Source organism: Dasypus novemcinctus, chromosome 5 (assembly GCF_030445035.2).
Source record: "Dasypus novemcinctus isolate mDasNov1 chromosome 5, mDasNov1.1.hap2, whole genome shotgun sequence".
Taxonomy (NCBI): Eukaryota; Metazoa; Chordata; class Mammalia; order Cingulata; family Dasypodidae; genus Dasypus; species Dasypus novemcinctus.
Window position 1 is genome coordinate 124,618,465 of NC_080677.1, and position 17,524 is coordinate 124,635,988.

At 43.8% G+C, this 17,524-nt stretch overlaps 1 protein-coding gene across 1 annotated transcript; it reads right to left on the reverse strand.

Moving 5' to 3' along the window:
* Positions 1-694: 694 nt before the first annotated feature.
* On the reverse strand, positions 695-13,970 carry NOBOX (NOBOX oogenesis homeobox). The gene is given in 9 exon segments (XM_071215522.1): positions 695-993; positions 1,866-2,170; positions 2,484-2,635; positions 2,637-2,704; positions 2,935-3,020; positions 3,299-3,405; positions 3,740-3,867; positions 4,268-4,834; positions 13,889-13,970. Coding segments are annotated over 9 exon segments (1,794 nt in total).
* Between the last annotated feature and the right edge of the window lie 3,554 nt (positions 13,971-17,524).

The following is a 17,524-nucleotide window of genomic DNA, read 5'->3' on the forward strand; positions in this document are numbered from 1 at the left end:
CTTTGGGAAGATAAATCATAGTACACAATAGTAGAGACTTGAACTAAAACATCTGCAGTCTTATCTCGTGATCCTATCCCTGAAGGGCCCAAATTCCTGAGACAGGCCCAGGCTCAGGTTTATGCTCAGGTTCAGTCCTGGGTTTGGGAATAGAACATGGTTTATGGCAGGACTGAAGGCAAGGTCCAAGATGCCCAATCCCTCCTTTAGTAGGAGAGATGGACCCAGGGAGTATGCCAGGCTGCCCCCATTTATGTGCAATGGATACCTCACCTGTATGCCCAGGGCTATCTCCAATCAGCTAAAGGGAAGGAAATGAAGGAAATGGAACTTTTAACTAGTCTGAGGAGGGAGACAAAATCAAAGAAAAGGACCCAACAGTGGACTACTTTACTGCTTGTTGCAGATACTCTGGCTTATTGATCCAAGCAAGGAAAGGAAACAACATAAAATAATACAACATTCAGAAATAACACAGGCCATCCTCTTCCTTTAGGATCATCATATACATGTATAGAGAAAATGATACAGCCAGACTGCTTCCTTCTCAAAACAATGTCCAGTAAGACGAGCCCACACAGGGGGCTTTCACCCCAGTCGAGAACGTGTATAGGCATTTCCAACCCTTCAACCACTGTCCCCTCAGTTGAGAGGGGTGGGGGGCCTAAATTCCCATCCACCTAGCAGTCTCTTTTCACTCCTTGACTCTGCCGTTAGCAGCATGGCTGTTCTTGTCTTCATCTCTGACTTCCTCTGATGCTGACAGTTGCTCCAGGGAGGAGGCAGGCTGTTCCTCTTGAGCTTTGCTGAGTAAGGGCCCAGTTCCAGGTCTGGCCCCTGGTGAGGACTGCCGATTCATAGCCTGAGCACAGGGAGCTGGAAATAGATCAGAGAAGAAGCCATCTTCTCCCAGGGTATGCCCCATAGCTTGTGGGCAGAACGTACTAGAGAAAGGCAGTTCTGGCAAGCCAAGGTCACTCCAGGGGACTGTACCTGTTGAGTGAGTGGGTATAGGAAAGATTAGAGTGATCTAAGATTATAAACCACAGTGTATTATGTTCTTTGACAGAGCTCCCCCACCCCACCCCCAAAACAGACTAAGATCCTAGCCCAAGTCTAGGTGAAACAAAAGCACCAGGAGCTGTCCCCAGGCCCAGAGTAGATATTCTGCCAGACTTTAGGTCCTACAGCTTAGTAACATTGGCACAAAGTGATCTATGAGTCGAGCTAAGTGCCACCTCCCACAGGTATCAAAGGAGACCAAGAACCATCTGAAGGAATCTATCTCTCCTGCTAGAATTTAGTCTCAGTAAAATGGAGCTTCCAGGATTTTAGAGGTCCAGATAGTCTAGCATGATACTAATATTAGCTGCCATCTATGCTGTACACCAAATGTTTCACTCACGTTTCTAATCTTCACAAAGTTCCTTTATGATACTGAAATATTTTTCCCATTTTAGAGTCCAGGAAACTGAGATTCAGGAGAGCTAGTAAATGGCTAAGCTGGACTTCAAACCTTGGTTTTCCTAAAAAATGGAGGGGAGTGAGTATAGCTCAGTGGTTTGAGCAACTGCTTCCCATGTATGAGGTACCAGGTTCAATTCCCCAGTGCTTCCTAAAAAACAAAACAAAACAAGAAAACAAAAACAAAAAGATACCAAAAAACCTCTCTTGCTGTCTTACTTTGTTATGCAGCCTCCAAGAAACTTAAGAAGAGCAAAAAGACAACTAGGGGCAAGAAAAAATTATTCACTCACCACTCATGCCCTGCCTCAATCAGTCTTACATCTAGATAATGAGACTCCCCGTCCCTTTTGACCTTCCTCAATCACACAGGAACATCTTTTCTTCCAGTCCTGACTCACCTATGTTCCCAGGAGGTGGCTGCAGTAGGATCTGCCCTGATGGGGGACCTGGAAAATAGCCCTGTGAGGAACTCCCATTGGAGGCATAAGGCAATGCAAAAGGGGAGTCTTCTGGTGGTGGAGGTGTCAGTGAATGGGGCATGTGGAAGGGTAATGGATGAAGGTATGAAAACTGGGGCTGAGGTTGTGGGAAAAGTTGGGTCTGTGGAGCCTGGGGGAACTGGAATGGTCCTGGCTGGTTGTTTTTTTGGTAATCCTGAGGTTCTAGCTCTTCCAAATATGGGCAGGAAGGTGGTGGGGTGATGCTGTAGGGAAAAAGAAGAACATTTAGTGAAGTTCAGGGTGACTGCCTCATTCCTATCACATAGTAGGTGAGTCCCTTCCTCTCATCTCCTCATCTCCCAGCCTTGTGGCACCATGCTGCCTCCTTCCTCTTCCTGCTCCTAATTTCTCACCTGTTTCTACTATTGCTATGATATCCTTGATTTTTCCCACCCCAAAGCCACTTATCCATTTAATTCCCATCATATACTCCTAGCTTCTCTCAGCTTCTCCTTCCAGGGCCAATCTACCTTTTCTCCTTTTATACCCTCTGACTTTCCCCATCAAATATTATACCTTGGTCCCCAGGACCCACAGGGGCCATCTTTGTTGCTGCTTTCACTGCCAGGGGTGTCCAGCAGCAGAGGCATCAGTTGGGAAGCATGGGAAGGATCAAGGGGGAAAGGAAGACTCGTCCTTCGAACAGGTGGGGGGCTGAAGAGTGGGGGGGGTCACAGCCATCCTCTGAGTACGGGCTGTGGCCAAAGTCTGGTCAGAAGTCAGCAGCATAGGGGGCTCTAAGAACAAAAGGCAAGATGGAGTTATGAGGATAAGAAAATGGGGAGGCAGATTTGCGATTACTGAATAGTAAAAGTGTGCTATGCCCAAGTCCCCTGGAGATGCCCCACATTGGATCAAAACACTGGAAAGCTCTGGACCATTTCTACCCCTGTCAAAAGTCGTCTTCCTTGGCTAGCTGCCTAGTTGCCATTTTCCCCAGATAACTGTCTGAAGGTGGTCAACTCACCTGGAAGAGTATCCAGAGGGGGCTCCTGAGAGAAGGCCCCAGGCCCTGGGTCCACAGTCGTGAGTGTGGGGAGCTCAGCAGCAGAGCTGTGGCAGAGAGAACAAGGATCACAGCTAGAGTGGTCCCTGGCTTTAGTCTAGGGTCTCAGGGAAGGGAAATGGACACTGGTTTTCAAAGTCTGCCACACGTATAAGGCACTGACAACTTCCCAACTCCATCCCAGCCCAAATCCTCCTAAATATTAACCAACACCCCAGGATTCATGGCCAGCTTGCCAACACTCTCACGTTCTAGACCCAAGGATTCTGTCTTGGATCCCACTTCCTATCCATGGAGATGATTCAGGGAGATGAGAAACTCTTACCTGCAGGGACTGCTTGCAGGGGCAGGGGCTGTAGAATTGTCCTTGGTGCCCTTTCCACTCAGTTTCTCCACCTTTCTCCACTTTGCCCGGCGATTCTGAAACCACACCTATAGGGGAAGGACATGTGAAGAGAATGAGAAAGGGGGTAGTCTATGGCTCTAGGTCCTGTCACACAATGAGCTACTTGACTTTAGGAGGTCACTCTACTCCTTTGTTTCAGGGGCCTCTCTTTGAAAATTAGTTTTATAAAAAGAGTTCATCTAGACAGGCTCAGAGGTACTGTCCATTTCCAATATTCTAATGTTGTTAGAAATGTGGAAACAGGCAGGAACACAGCCATCTCTGAGATCTAACTTCAGCTCCTGTTCAGGGAGAAAGCCGAGCATTTACTCTGCCCCTCTAGGGTTCCAGTTTGGCATGTTCTCCTCAACCCTCCCTGACCTGTCTGCCAGCCCCTTTTACCATGATGCGTTGTGGGGTGACCCCAACTGTCTGGGCAATTTCCCGGCGCTTATCACTGTCAGGGTAATGGTCTTCTTGGAATATCTTCTCCAGCTCCTCCAGCTGGTCTGGAAGAAGAAATTTGCATAAGAACAAACGCCAGTGAGTTGGCAGGAGCAAAAGGAGAAGGATGCCAACTAGGTGCCCCTAGCAGATGAGACCCCAGTCCCCAACCCAAGGGCCTTTCCAAAACCTTGCAATAAGTCCCCTCTTGGGTTGGTGCTCTCCCTCTTCTCCCCTGACCCTTTGATCCAGATCCCAACCTTACTTTTTAATGAGACAATCCAACCTTACCTGAGTGGCATAGGGTATGGCATTGACATGGGGCCATGAGAAGTTGCAGGACAAGGTGATGAAAAAACTGTCCATGCCCCTCCACTCTCCTGGGGCTACATTATTTGCACAGCCCCATCTTTCCCAGAAAGGGAACTAGATCTTTTAAGTTCTCTCTTATATTTAGGGACTTACCTGAGCGGTAAAGGGTTCGAGTCTTTTTTCGAACTTGGCAGGTCACTTCCGGTGGCCCCTTCTTCTGGTCAGTGTCTTGGCTGTTCTGGGCCAATGTACTGAGGAGGTTGGCCAGGTGGCAGGGCCCCCGGCCTGACCCACAAGGCACTGGGTGGTGGGTGGTACGGGCTGAGTCAGTGCCACAGGGAGATGATGTTGAGGCCAGACCAACAGCATTAGGCTTTTTCTGCTTACTGGGGGCTGGAGAAAAAGGCCTCTTCCCTGGTTTTGCTTCTCTCATTGGGAGGGAACAACCTTCCCCCTGAGACTGTGGTCTGGATGGGGCTAGAGTTCCACCTTTGTGGAAAGGGGGACATCTCCTAGCCTCTGAGCTAAGCGACTGGGGCACTTCCCCAGCATCAGCCCCAGTTAATTTTCCAGAGGCTTCGGATGGCTTCTTCTCCACCAAGACAGCGCAGGACAGTGGTGGTTTCTGACTTGGGGCATTCTGAATATAGGGGACCGAACCCTGTAGCAGTTCCTTCTTCACTGGTCCAGCAGCCAGTGACTTACCTCCAGCTTCTTGGCCTGTGGGGAACAAGCATTCGCTGAATTGAGCACCAGGCAGAAAGAAGAGCCTGGACTAAGAGAATATTCAACTTCCTCCTCTGCAACTTATTTGTTGTTTGATCTTAAGTTTTCATTTTTTCCACCTATCAGAGGGGGTAATTATTGTGTGTTTACCTTCCTAATTGGGCTATTATGAGGATCAAATTAGATAGCACTCCTAATGTGAAGAGTACTCACTCCTGCTGAGTTCCCTGTTTTTTCCTAAACACCAGGGATATAAACTTAAGGGCTAGATATCTCTCCAAGTGTTTCTAAAGGACAAGTTTTGGAAGTAGGGGTGAATTGGGAAGAGACAGAGAGATTGAGAGTCTGCTTATTCTAAAACTGGCTCCTGTTCCCAGTGTAGACACAAATTATTGCCTAGAGTAGGGACAAGGCAGGATTAGATGGTCTGTAGAAGCTGTGCAAGGACAGCAAAAGAGATATCAGGATGGCCATCCTCACTTTCCACAGAACTCATTTGTTCTCTCCCCGGTAATCCCCTCCCACCCTGCTCTCTCACACACACAGACACAACACAGCAGCTTTCTCCCTCCATCCCTTCCTTCCCCATCAACCCCCCCCCCTTTCTGCAGGTAAGTAAAAGGTGAGAACACTGGACCTAAAACCCCCTATCACTCATCCTCCCAGCTTCTTTCTTTCTTTGAATCATGATTGATTCATCAGGCGCTTACTGTGTTCCATGCATGGTGCTAAGCACCTTTCAAAGATTAGTAAAGTACACACTTAATTCCTGTGAGGAAGATACTATTAATATTCCTTTAAAACAGATGAAGAAATGTGAATTAGAGAGTTTGCATATTTGCCCATGAGAATTAGAGAGTTTGCATATTTGCCCATGATCACTCAGCCATTGAGCTACAGGATTCTTTGAGCACCATGGTCCATACTCTTAAATCAATTCAGAGTTGTCCCAGAGTGACCAAGCCTTCCTCCCACTCCCTTTCCAAATTACTCATAGCCTACAGAGCCCTCAACTCAGGCAACGCCTTTATTATTTCAAACTAATCTGGGCTTTTTGTAAATGGAAAGTAGAGACTAAGACCTATTTTTACTTCCGTGAAACTTGTGTGAGATATAATCTTAAGGCGTATGGCTTTCTAGCCATGTGGATTTCAGACCCACTGGCCAAAAGTAAAGACAGATGGAAGGTTGTGGGCTAGAGTGCTTTATCAAACTGCTTTCTAGAATACACACTGAACCTGAGTTGTATGGACTGTTTGAAGCTGGTAAAGAGGATAAGCAGGCCTCTATGGGAGGGAAGGGGCAAGATTGGATTGTGGTATGGGGAGGGAGGGACAAACTAGTTGTAAAGCATCTTAGGAGAACTTGTAACATAATAAAAAACAAAAACTGGTACATAATAGGTGCTCAGTAAATGCATATTGTATCCAAATGGTTTGGTCTGGTAAGAAAGGTGACGGGAGTCAGAACCTAGACTAGGAGGGTCCTGGGGCTACTGGCTCAGCATTCTCTTCCCCAAAGGTTGGAAAGTCTTTACCCCAAAAAGGAGGCCCTGTGCTGTCCTACCTCCCTTCTACCCACTGCCTCCTACCGATGCTCTCAAGTCTACGGTTGGCGGGAGAGTCAAAAAGCAGTTATATATGTTTTCTAAGTTCACAATTATAACTGTACATTTATTGTTTATGGATTTCTTATGTATGAGTGATATACTACAACAAATTTAAAAACGAGGAAAAAAACAAAAATAAATGTGTTGGAAAGAAAAAAAAAAAAAAAAAAAAAAGCAGCCTCCGGGCGGACTTGGCCCAGTGGATAGGGCCTCCGTCTACCACATGGGAGGTCCTTGGTTCAAACCCAGGGCCTCCTTGACCCGTGTGGAACTGGCCCATGCGCAGTGCTGATGCATGCAAGGAGTGCCCTGTCACGCAGGGGTGTCCCCTGTGTAGGGGAGCCCCACTCGCAAGGAGTGCGCCCCATAAGGAGAGCCGCCCAGTGCCAAAGAAAGTGCAGCCTGCCGAAGAATGGCGCCACACACACAGAGAGGTGACACAAGATGATGCAACAAAAAGAGACACAGATTCCCATGCCGCTGACAACAACAGAAGCAGACAAAGAAACAAGATGCAGCAAATAGACACAAAGAACAGACAACCAGGGTGGGGGGCGGGGAAGGGAGAGAAATAAATAAATAAATCTTAAAAAAAAAAAAAAAAGCAGCCTCCCTTGCAGCGGAGCCCCCCAAACCCGCCCCCTCGCTCGCCCGGGCACCGGATCCTGCCGGAGTACGCTCACCCCACGGCTCCTTGCTGGGGTCCTCCACGGGTTCCATAGCCCCGACTCCTGAGGCCGCCGCAGCCGGTCAAGGCGGCACAGGCGCGGCCTAATGAAGCCCCGCAGGGCGGGCGAGCAGGTGCGCGGAGCCGGCACGGGCCGCGGGGAGCTGGAGCCGGAGCCTGCGTGCCCCCCTCAACCCACGCCCAGGGCGAGGTCGACCTGGGAATCACGCGCGCCTGGGCCAGCTGCGAGGCTGGGAACGCGTCGGGCAACCGCGCTGGTCAGTTTCCCTCCCCCAACCCTGGCCAGAGTGCCCGAGGGTGGGCCAGGTGTGGACCTCATCAAGGCTGCCCCCGCCCTTAGCGAGGGCTTCGAAGGACAGGGCAGGGTGGCCAAGGCAGGGTGGCCGGGCAAGGGCAAGATGCCTGAGGGTCTGTAATGGCAGAGCAGACGGGAAGGCGGCCCCTCGGAGGCCTAGGACGGCCTTGGGTCACCAACACCCTAGGCCGGCATGAAATAGAGGCCTTCCTGAACCCTTCCAACTGAGCTGTGGACGACTTGCGCAGCCACTTATCAAGCGACCCTCTCAGCGACTGGCCTGACAGTCTCACGTCTGCCCAACACTCAGGATTAAAGAGCCCTAATGTCTCCCTACTGATTTGAGGGTCCTCGGTGCACAAAACTGTATTCGACTGACAAAGAACAAGCTTGAAAAATCCATGATACAAGGTAAACTGCAGGACACACAAATTTCCTGGATAGGGCACCACTGCTCAAGGGCAGAGGAAGCCAAAAATTAAAAGAAAGAAGGCACTAGCTAGTCAAGGTTTTGTCATTATGTTCCACCTATTTAAAATCTCCATTCTCTGAGATGGAAAAGTAGTGCCAAAGGAGATACTCGCATGGGGTAGATCTTGGTGATTGCTAATTCATGGAACATTTCTTGCCTTCTTTATGTATATTTAAAAATCAGAATTTTAAAATGCTCATCACTTCTTCCTTCTGCAGAGTGGATAAGGAAGTGAAGGGTGGGGGTTGCAGGGCAGATTGAAACAGGTGCTTGGAGCTGGGTTTCTGGAACAGATGCCAGGTGTCTTGCTTTTAGGATTTTAAAGACTCTGGACACCACGTGCTTTGCGTGCTATAATCACTGTATTGGTTCATTTCCCTGTGCCTTAAATTCCTTTGAGCGGCTTGACCTAAACACAATGGACTTTGAAAAGTTGTCGTGAGACTTTCCACAAACATAGACCTAAATGCATTCATTTCATAGCAATTGTGATCAAACCTTCTAAGTCCTGACAGTTCATTCTGGCTCCTTATATGAGAGTCATATTCTCTGGGTAATGAGGGGTTTAGAAATAGGGCCCAGTCTATCTGCTAGAAATGGAGCCTTCTAGGCCCTGTGAACAAGGAGAGTGGGGCAGTGACATTGTTTTCCATCTGAAAGATCAGAACCTTTTGGTGGTAGTGTGGTTGTAAATGGAATTTAATTGTTCATTTGATTCAGCATTTATAGGAAACCCACTATATGCTGTACACAAGTTACTCCCTTGCTCTCAAGAAGCTTACTGTTGGAGTGGAGATGAGAACTTTAGTACAATTAAATGAATCATGACAATTCTGTGTGGTCAATGGTGAGTTAGTTTGTGTAGGGTAATATGAAGCACAGAGGAGCAGTAACTTGAGTATGATAGGCAGTGTGGGCAGAGATAGAAGTTCAGGTAAAGCTTCCAGGAGAATGACCCAGGAGCTTATCCTGTCATACCCTGCATTAAATCCATTCAGCAGCCCATGCCTACCTATGGGCTAAAGACCAAGGTCAACTTTGCGTTAAGAGCGTTCCAAGGTCTGGCCCTTTCTCGGACTCCTCATGTCTACAGAGTCCTACACACTCAGGTATTCCAGTTTTATTGTCTCTTTTGACCAAATGTTTCTCAGAGTCTTCCTAAAACCCCTTGGACCAGAATTTCTTAGGAAATTGGTTAAAAATGCAGGTCCCAGGGTTCATCCCCAGAGATTTTAATTGATAAATCTCGGAAGGGACCCAGAAATATCCATTTTGAAAAGCCCTTCAGGTGATTTTTATGCCCACTAAAGTTTGAGACACTGGTAGAATTTTCAAAAACAGAGGCCATTCTGAATGAATGTGGGGGTAGTAGATGGTAGAGGCCTGTGGGGGAAAGGAAATTACCTTTTGTCCTTTACTGAGTAGGCTGCTGCAGTGAGAAACAGAACACAATTAACTTCTGAATAAATTATGCTATCACATTAAAGTAAGAATAAATCACCCTTCTGTCCTCATCTTTGTTTGCTTCCTGTCCTGTCTGGCTACGTTCTGCCAGGAAGAAGTTCAGAAAAGTAAAGATTCAGGTTTTCCGTAGACTGGATAGCATCTTACATAAGCTTTGAAAAATATAGGGTCTAACTGTATAAAAGGTTTTGTTTTAGACTTAGGGAATTAAAGATGTTGGCATTTCTAAAAAAATGAATTTGCTGGGCTTGGGCTATGACACTGGAAAATCTAAAAACAATTTTTTTTCCTTTCTCAGTATCTTCTTGGCTTATTGTGTGTTTTCTTTGTTTTTGTTTTTGTTTTTACAAATGATATAGATGGTTTGAGTTTGTTTATTTACATTAAGAATTTGACTTAATGACTACAAGTGAATTTAATTTAAGATGTATGTGGGGGTGAAAGAATGTCTTGATTTATTTTGTTGAGAAAGGGTTGTATTTATGAACTGTGTTGTTAAATTCATACCTTCTGCTCAACTTCAAGTGAAGGAAGTTTGTCACGGAACTTAAATACTGGATAAGGAAAAGAAACTGTTAAGTATCAGAAGGACAACAAGGTGTTTTAGTGGTGCTTAGGAATATTTATTTCCAAAGTCCTATTTAGCTCTATTATCTTCAGACTAATTTATATACTCAACTTTATTTGAAGAAAAGGGAAGGATTTTATCTATGTATAGGTTCCTTATTTTTCAGAACCAAACTAAACCACCTCCTTAATAAGAGTCATTCATATGACTCACACTTTATGTTCAGACCATATAATTAGGCTAAACAAATGAAATAAGGTGCTTTGTTCTCCCTCTCTCTGTATAATGAGAAAAATAGCGAAAACAAGGTCGTTGATTGAAAAAATGTTCAAAGCAGAACCACTAGATAATTTGTTCATATTCTGTGTGCTGCATCCCGAGGCAGCCACAACAGGTCAATGGAAGACCTGAGGCCAGAGAGATAAGAACAGGGTGTAAAAGAAAGGCTGAAATCTGAGCAGGTGCTGGGCAGAGAAGTCAAGAAGGTTAGGGCAGCAAACACAAGGAGGTTAGAGCCTCAGAAAACACACGGTCCAGGGAAGGGTAAGGCAAAGGGAAAGCTGAAGCTTCCTGGGACTAGAGAAGGCGAATGGCTAGTTGATGAGATAAGCACTATGGACCTGTGACCGCAAAGCTGATACTGCCGACAACTAGGAGAGACACGGGAAACTGCCCCAGTCTTTGCCCAGCAGCTTCTTTTGGAGACCCCAGATGGTTTTTTCTAAAAAAGAGAATTGAAAACACTTAGCTAAAGTGAACTATCCCTGGCAGGAAGAAGACAATCTCTGATAACTTCTAATGCCCTCTCCACAAACACCCAAGATTTTATACTTTTAATATGGAATAGCAACCATGTTAAAAAGATGTTGCTGCTCTTGTTTTTCATTAGGCTGTAATAATTTTAAAAATATCACCATTGCTTGTGCTTTGTATTTTAGAATACACTTTTCCATTCTTCCTCCTGATGCACCTGTGGGATAGGTTGGGTTGGAGGCAGTTTTTCTTATCTGTGATTACAAAGATATAGTGTTAATTATAGCATTCAAGACCGCTCAAAACCTGGCCCCAACCTTTATTTGAGACCTCATCTGTAGCTCCCCCCCACACACCCCACTTTCTCACAGCAGACCTCCTATACCATCTGCTCTAAATGTTCAGGCCTGTTTCAGAATGGCCCATGCCTTCTCATGCCCCAGGGCTACAGATCATGTTGCTTTACCTGCATGAAACACCTTTCTTTCCCTTTTATTTCTGTCAAAGTCTTACTCATACTTCAAAGCCCAACTCAAATATTCTTTTTTCTGTGAAGTGTATCTCAGCCTTCCACGGCTGGAATTCTTTACTCCGTCCTCTGCCCTCCCATTGTGCTGAGCTTTTTATTACATCATGTAACGCTGTTTGACCTGATTAGAGTTCTGTTATGTTCTCCACCAGATCGCGAGTTTTTAGTGGTAGCATACATCTATTTATACCAGGTCCTTTCTACTTGCTTTATCAGTATTAACTCATTTAATCCTCATAACAACCCTGTGAGGTTCCATTATTCACCCCATTCCATAGAAGAAACTGAGTTGTGGAGTTGTGGAGAGCTCAAGTACTTTGCCAAAGGTGACAGCTGGCAAGTGGCACACCCAGGATTTGAACCCAGTTAGTCTGGTTCCAGCCTGCACTCTAAGCCACTAGGCTATACTGTTTATTTGATTTATAAGTGTCAGGATCTCTCAGTGCTTGGCAGAGTGATTTGCACATTGGGTATCAGTAAGTGTTCATTGAGCAAAAGTTGATCATCATTGACAGGAGTGAGGGAGGGAGAGAGGGAGGTGACTGTGGTTGTAAAAGGGTAGCTAGAGTGATAGAACCATTCTGCCATTCTGAGTCTTAACTGTAATGGTGGTCAAAGAAATCTACACATGTGATAAAATTGCATGGAACTAAAAACAGATATCCACACAGAGGAAAACTGGTGAGATCTGAATGAGGTAGGTAGACTGTATAAAGGTCAATTTCTTGTACTATAGTTTTGCAGGATGTACCTCTGGGGAAAACAGTGGAGGATATATGGGATCTCTCTGTGTATTGTTTCTTACAACTCTGTGAAACTACAGTTACTTCAAAATAAAAAGTTTAACAAAAAGTTCATCACCAATGCCTGATCACAAATTTAGTTCGCCTGGATTTGGTGGTTAAATCTTATTCACAGAAATAGTATTTTGTGTACGGTAGCATTACTAACCTTTCATTGGCAGTCATGTAAAAATACTTAGATTTAAATTTTATCTATTTCTTTAACGGGAGTTTAGGTAGGCAAGCAGAGGAATGTATGGGATTCAATTTCTTTAAAAGCAGACCAGAGAAGCGGATTTGGCCCAATGGATAGGTGTCTGTCTACCACATGGGAGGTCCAAGGTTCAAACCCAGGATCTCCTTGACCCGTGTGAAACTGGCCCATGCACAGTGCTGATGTGCACAAGGAGTGCCGCGCCACGCAAGGGTATCCTCTGTGTATGGGAGCCCCTGCGCAAGGAGTGCACCCCGTAAGGAGAGCTGTCCAGTGCGAAAAAAATGCAGCCTGCCCAGGAATGGTGCCACACACACAGAGAGCTGATGCAGCAAGATGATGCAACAAAACACGACACAGATTCTGGGTGACACTGATAAGAATACAAGTGGACACAAAAGAACACACAGCAAATGGACACAGAAAGCAGACAACTGGGACGGGGGAAGGGGGGAGGAGACTGGGGAAGGGGAGAGAAATAAATTTTAAAAAATAAATCTTAAAAAAAAAAGCAGACCAATAACTATGTTTCTGTTATAATAGGGATGCAAATTTCTTAGTAAAAGTTGGGAAATACAGAATAAGAAAGGAAAAAAATGCTATTTCCCATCAAACAACTGCATCAGTTATTAATAGTTTTGATATGGTTCCTCCCTAACATTTTTGTTTTTACTCTTGATGATATTTTGTATATGTTCTACATGGTTGTAATTATACTCCATACATAATTTTGAGCAGTTTTAACCCCCAATATACTATATATAGTATAACCCCCAATATACTATCAAGCATATTCTATGTTATTCCAAAGTCTTCAAAATTTAATGCGTGGAATGCTGTCATTTAACTATTCTACTGTTGGATGTGATGGCTGTTTCCAGTTTATCACTACAATCAACTGAAACATTTTGAGAAATTTTTAACTTTATTTTAAAGAAGATTTTAGATTACAGAAAAGTTACATTGAAAATATAGGGCATTTCCTTATAACCCACTGCCTCCCCCTCTCACAATTTCCCCTATTAATAACATCTTTCATTAGTGTGGTACTTGTTACAATTGATGAACAAACATTGAATCATTGCTACTAACCATTTTCTGTAGTTTACATTTTGGTTTATACTTTGTGCTATGCAATTTTATAATTTTTAATTAAAAGTTAAATATTTTTAAAATTAAAAAGGCAAATTTGAAAGAAAGCTTCTAATTTTTATCTTTTCCTGCCTTCTTTATCTTTCCAGCTGGCTTATTGATCTCTTCTATGTGTTTGACAGCCCAAAGCCTATGAGGAGCCAGACATGGAGCTGTTCATTTTACAGAATCTGATGGGCGGGGCATGCTGACAAGTGTACAGTTTAAGTACTTCATTAAGGAGGGTTCAGGAATTCTGAAGTCATAAACTTGACAGACCATCAGGGCCAATTTGGTGAGAGACAAGAAATACTTCTGGGCAAGGTCTTTTCTTCCTTTGGTATCCTGGAGCTACCCTGTCTCTGCTGATGACTTGGCAGACTTTTCTGGTGTTAATTGAAGGTCCAAGGTCAGTGATGCCACCAGAGGCATCCAAAAATAAGTGCTTTGTCAGGAGACCTTAGGAGGTGGGAAGAGAACTCTGTCTTCAAGCCAGGGTATGGTCCTCATAGTCCTACCAGTGCTTTCAGGATGTGGACTTACCCTCCTGCGTTCTGGAGCCTTGCCTATCATCTGACCCAGGTCCTCTGCAGATCTGGTGAATAGATGTAAAAGATGGAGTCATGGCCAACGGGCTTCTGTATCCTTTTGGGGCTCCCAGCTTTTAGATCCATTAATAATTACGATAACAATTTTCAATTTTGGGGATTGAAGATGACCCTATCTTGTCTTTAAATGTGTCCTTTTGCTTGATATCAGTCCCAATAGTGTGGGTTAGAAACTAGTAGTAACTTCCTTTGTATGGAGGAGGGAATGGTGACATAATTTAAGGCTCATCTTCAGCAAAGCATGAAGATTAAATGATAGAAAACTAGGTTGATTACCTGGGAAATAATTAGGCCTGCAAAACCTGTCATTCAGTTTGTTGGAAGGGCAAGGAAGCAATAGAACTGGATAGGCCACTAGCCCCGGTTTTCATTTTGCTAAAGACTCTGATTGTCTCTGTCTTGCAAGCTGGAGTGCTGCATATCTTATTAAATTGATGTGAGTGTGGGATTTTGACTAGGCAATCTGTAGTTCAGGCAGGCTGTCATGCTGAACAGTCTTGAAGAAAGGGAGGAAAGAACAGCAGAGAGGGGAAAAGCCATATTTGGGATTGGAGATGTATTAGGCATTAGTAGATACATATTCTGTAATCAGGAGTTGGGAGATCTAATTTCTGATCTGAAGTCTTAAGAGATACTGCCCCAAGACCTGATTCTTTGGTCTCACTTGATTTGGGTAAATGGGTATAGGCAACCACTAATGTCTCTCAAACATCTCAAACCTAACTTATTCCAAACTGACCTCCTAATTTCCATTCCTAAACTATAACTCCTCCTAGTCTTGCCTAGCTTTGTATCATCTACCCAGTTGGAATCACCATTTATTCCTCTCTCCCTCAAAGCTTACTTAAGAACTACCAGCATATTTCTGCCAGTTCAGCCTCCAAAATACATCTCAAATTTTTTGACTTCTCTTCATCACCATTCTCATCCAAGCCAATCTCTCTTGCCTGTTCTTCAGTGACAGTTTCCTAAACTCATCTCCCTATTTCCACCTTGTACCAGTAAAATCCATCCTTCAAAGGTTTGTGAGGGACATAGTCTGAAATTGCAAATTAAATCATGTATGCCACTCTTCTATTTATATCATTTAATGACTTTCCACTGTACTTAGAAAGTCAAACTTCTTACTGTGGCCCTGTGTGATGTGCCCCCAGGTTTTTCTCAGGTGGCTCTTCTTGTCCACTGTGTTCCAGTCTCTTTCAAGTACATTACACATGACAGGTTTTCTCTATCTCAGGGATCTTCCCACATGCTATACTCTGTGCCTGGGAAACTGTTCTTTTGTGGTTGGTTCATATTCAAGTCTTAGTTTAAATATTATCCCTTAAAGATTCTCAGTCCTCAAGGAGGACTCCTTTGCATTATTTGACACATGCCTCCTAATATTTTATCTTTCTTTCCGTTGCAAATCTTAACATAATGTGTAATCATATTTTTGTTTACAGTCTGTCTCCTTTACTATATTTAAGGTCCATGGGTACAGATACTATATCAGTTTGTTTCACCAATATGTACCTATGTACACCAACCATCTAGCACAGTGGCCGGCATGTAAATGTTAACTATTGGATGAATGAATGAACTAATAACCTGGGCCTTTCACTTGTAAAGGAGAAAGAAAGGTGTGTCAGATTCATGACAGGAATTGCAGTTCCTGGTGATTCACAATCTGATACAAAGCAGGTATTCAGTTAAGTGATGAAGGAGGCCATTAAGTTGGATTACTTCCTGCAAGTGTTGCTTGGCCATTTTTGAGAGCTGAAGAATCCAGGTGCTGGAGATAAAATATGGTATTTTTTTGTGTTGTAGCAAACATAGTTGAGACTTGGCATTACTCTTTGGTAAAGTCCATAGTCAACAAGGGCCATGGCTTTTCAGAGGCTTAGAAGAGAAGCAAGAGTCAGAATTACAGCCGCTTTAGGGCTGGTGCAATCTTCAGAGATGGACACAAACCACTTTATATTTAAGGTGGATTTTTGTAGGCAGAATATAGTTGGGACTTACTTTTTTATCCACTCTGACAATATCCACCTTTTGATTAGGTTGTTTAGATGTTTAGACCATTTATATTTAATTAAATTATTGAAATGGTTGGGCTTAAACCTATCACTTTGATTTTTGTTTTCTGCTTGTCATATCCTGCTTTTTTTTTTTTAATTCTTTTTTTTTTTTATTGACTTTGTAATAATATTACATTAAAAATATATATGTGAGGTCCCATTCAACCCCACCCCCCCACCCCCCCTCTCCCCCCCCAACAATACTCGTTCCCATCATCATGACACATCCATTGGATTTGGTAAGTACATCTTTGGGCACCTCTGCACCTCATAGACAATGGTCCACATCATGGCCCATACTCTCCTCCATTCCATCCAGTGGGCCCTGTGAGGATCCACGATGTCCGGTGATCACCCCATATCCTGCTTTTTGTTCTCCTTTTTCTCCCTTATTTTGAAATCATTGAGTATTTTTATCTGATTCAATTCCATGTCCATTTTTGGCTTAGTAAATATATCTCTGTTTTTTAGTGACTACTTTAGAATTATAGTAGACATGTTTAACTTATCACAGTCTACCTTCAAGTGACATCATATGACTTCACATCTCCCCTCCTGGCCCTTGTGCTATTGTTGTACATTTTTCCATCTATATATGTTATAAACCCCACAATATGTCGTTGTTTTTTTTAGATTTATTTATTTCTCTCCCCTCCCCCCACCTCAGTTGTCTGTTCTCTGTGTCTATTTGCTGTGTGTTCTTCTTTGTCTGCTTCTGTTGTTGTCAGGGGCATGGGAATCTGTGTTTCTTTTTGTTGTGTCATCTTCTGTCAGCTCTCCATGTGTGCGGTGCCATTCCTAGGCAGGCTGCACTTTCTTTCGCACTGGGCAGCTCTCCTTATGGGGTGCACTCCTTGCGCGTGGGGTTCCCCTATGCAGGGACACCCCTGCATGGCATGGCACTCTTTGCATGCATCAGCACTGTGCATGGGCCAGCTCCACATGGGTCAAGGAGGCCCAGGGTCTAAACCGCGGACCTCCCATGTGGTAGACGGACACCCTAACCACTGGGCCAAGTCCCCTTCCCAATATGTTGTTATTTTTGCTGTAAACAGTCAGTTATCTTTCAAAACTGTTTTTTGAAATAAGAAATTATAGTATTTTTATTTACTCGCACATTGACCATTTCCAGTACTAATCATTCCTTTGGATAGATACAGATTTCCATTTAGTATATTTTCCATGTTAAAGAATTTCTTTAATATTTCTTGTAAACATGTGGTGATTAATTCGCTCAGATTTTGCATGTTTGAAAGGTCTTTATTTTATATTCATTTTTGAAATATATTTTCTCTGAGTATAGAATTTTAGATTAACAGTTATTTTTTCCTTTCAGTATTTTAAAGATGTTACATGCTTGTCTTTTGGCTCACATGTATTCTGCTGTCACTATTATCTTTGTTCACGTGCATACATGTCTTTTTGGTCTCTAATTGATTTTAAGGTTTATTCTTTATCACAGGTGATAAATTTGATTGTGATATACCTTAGTGTAGTGTTCTTTTTATCTT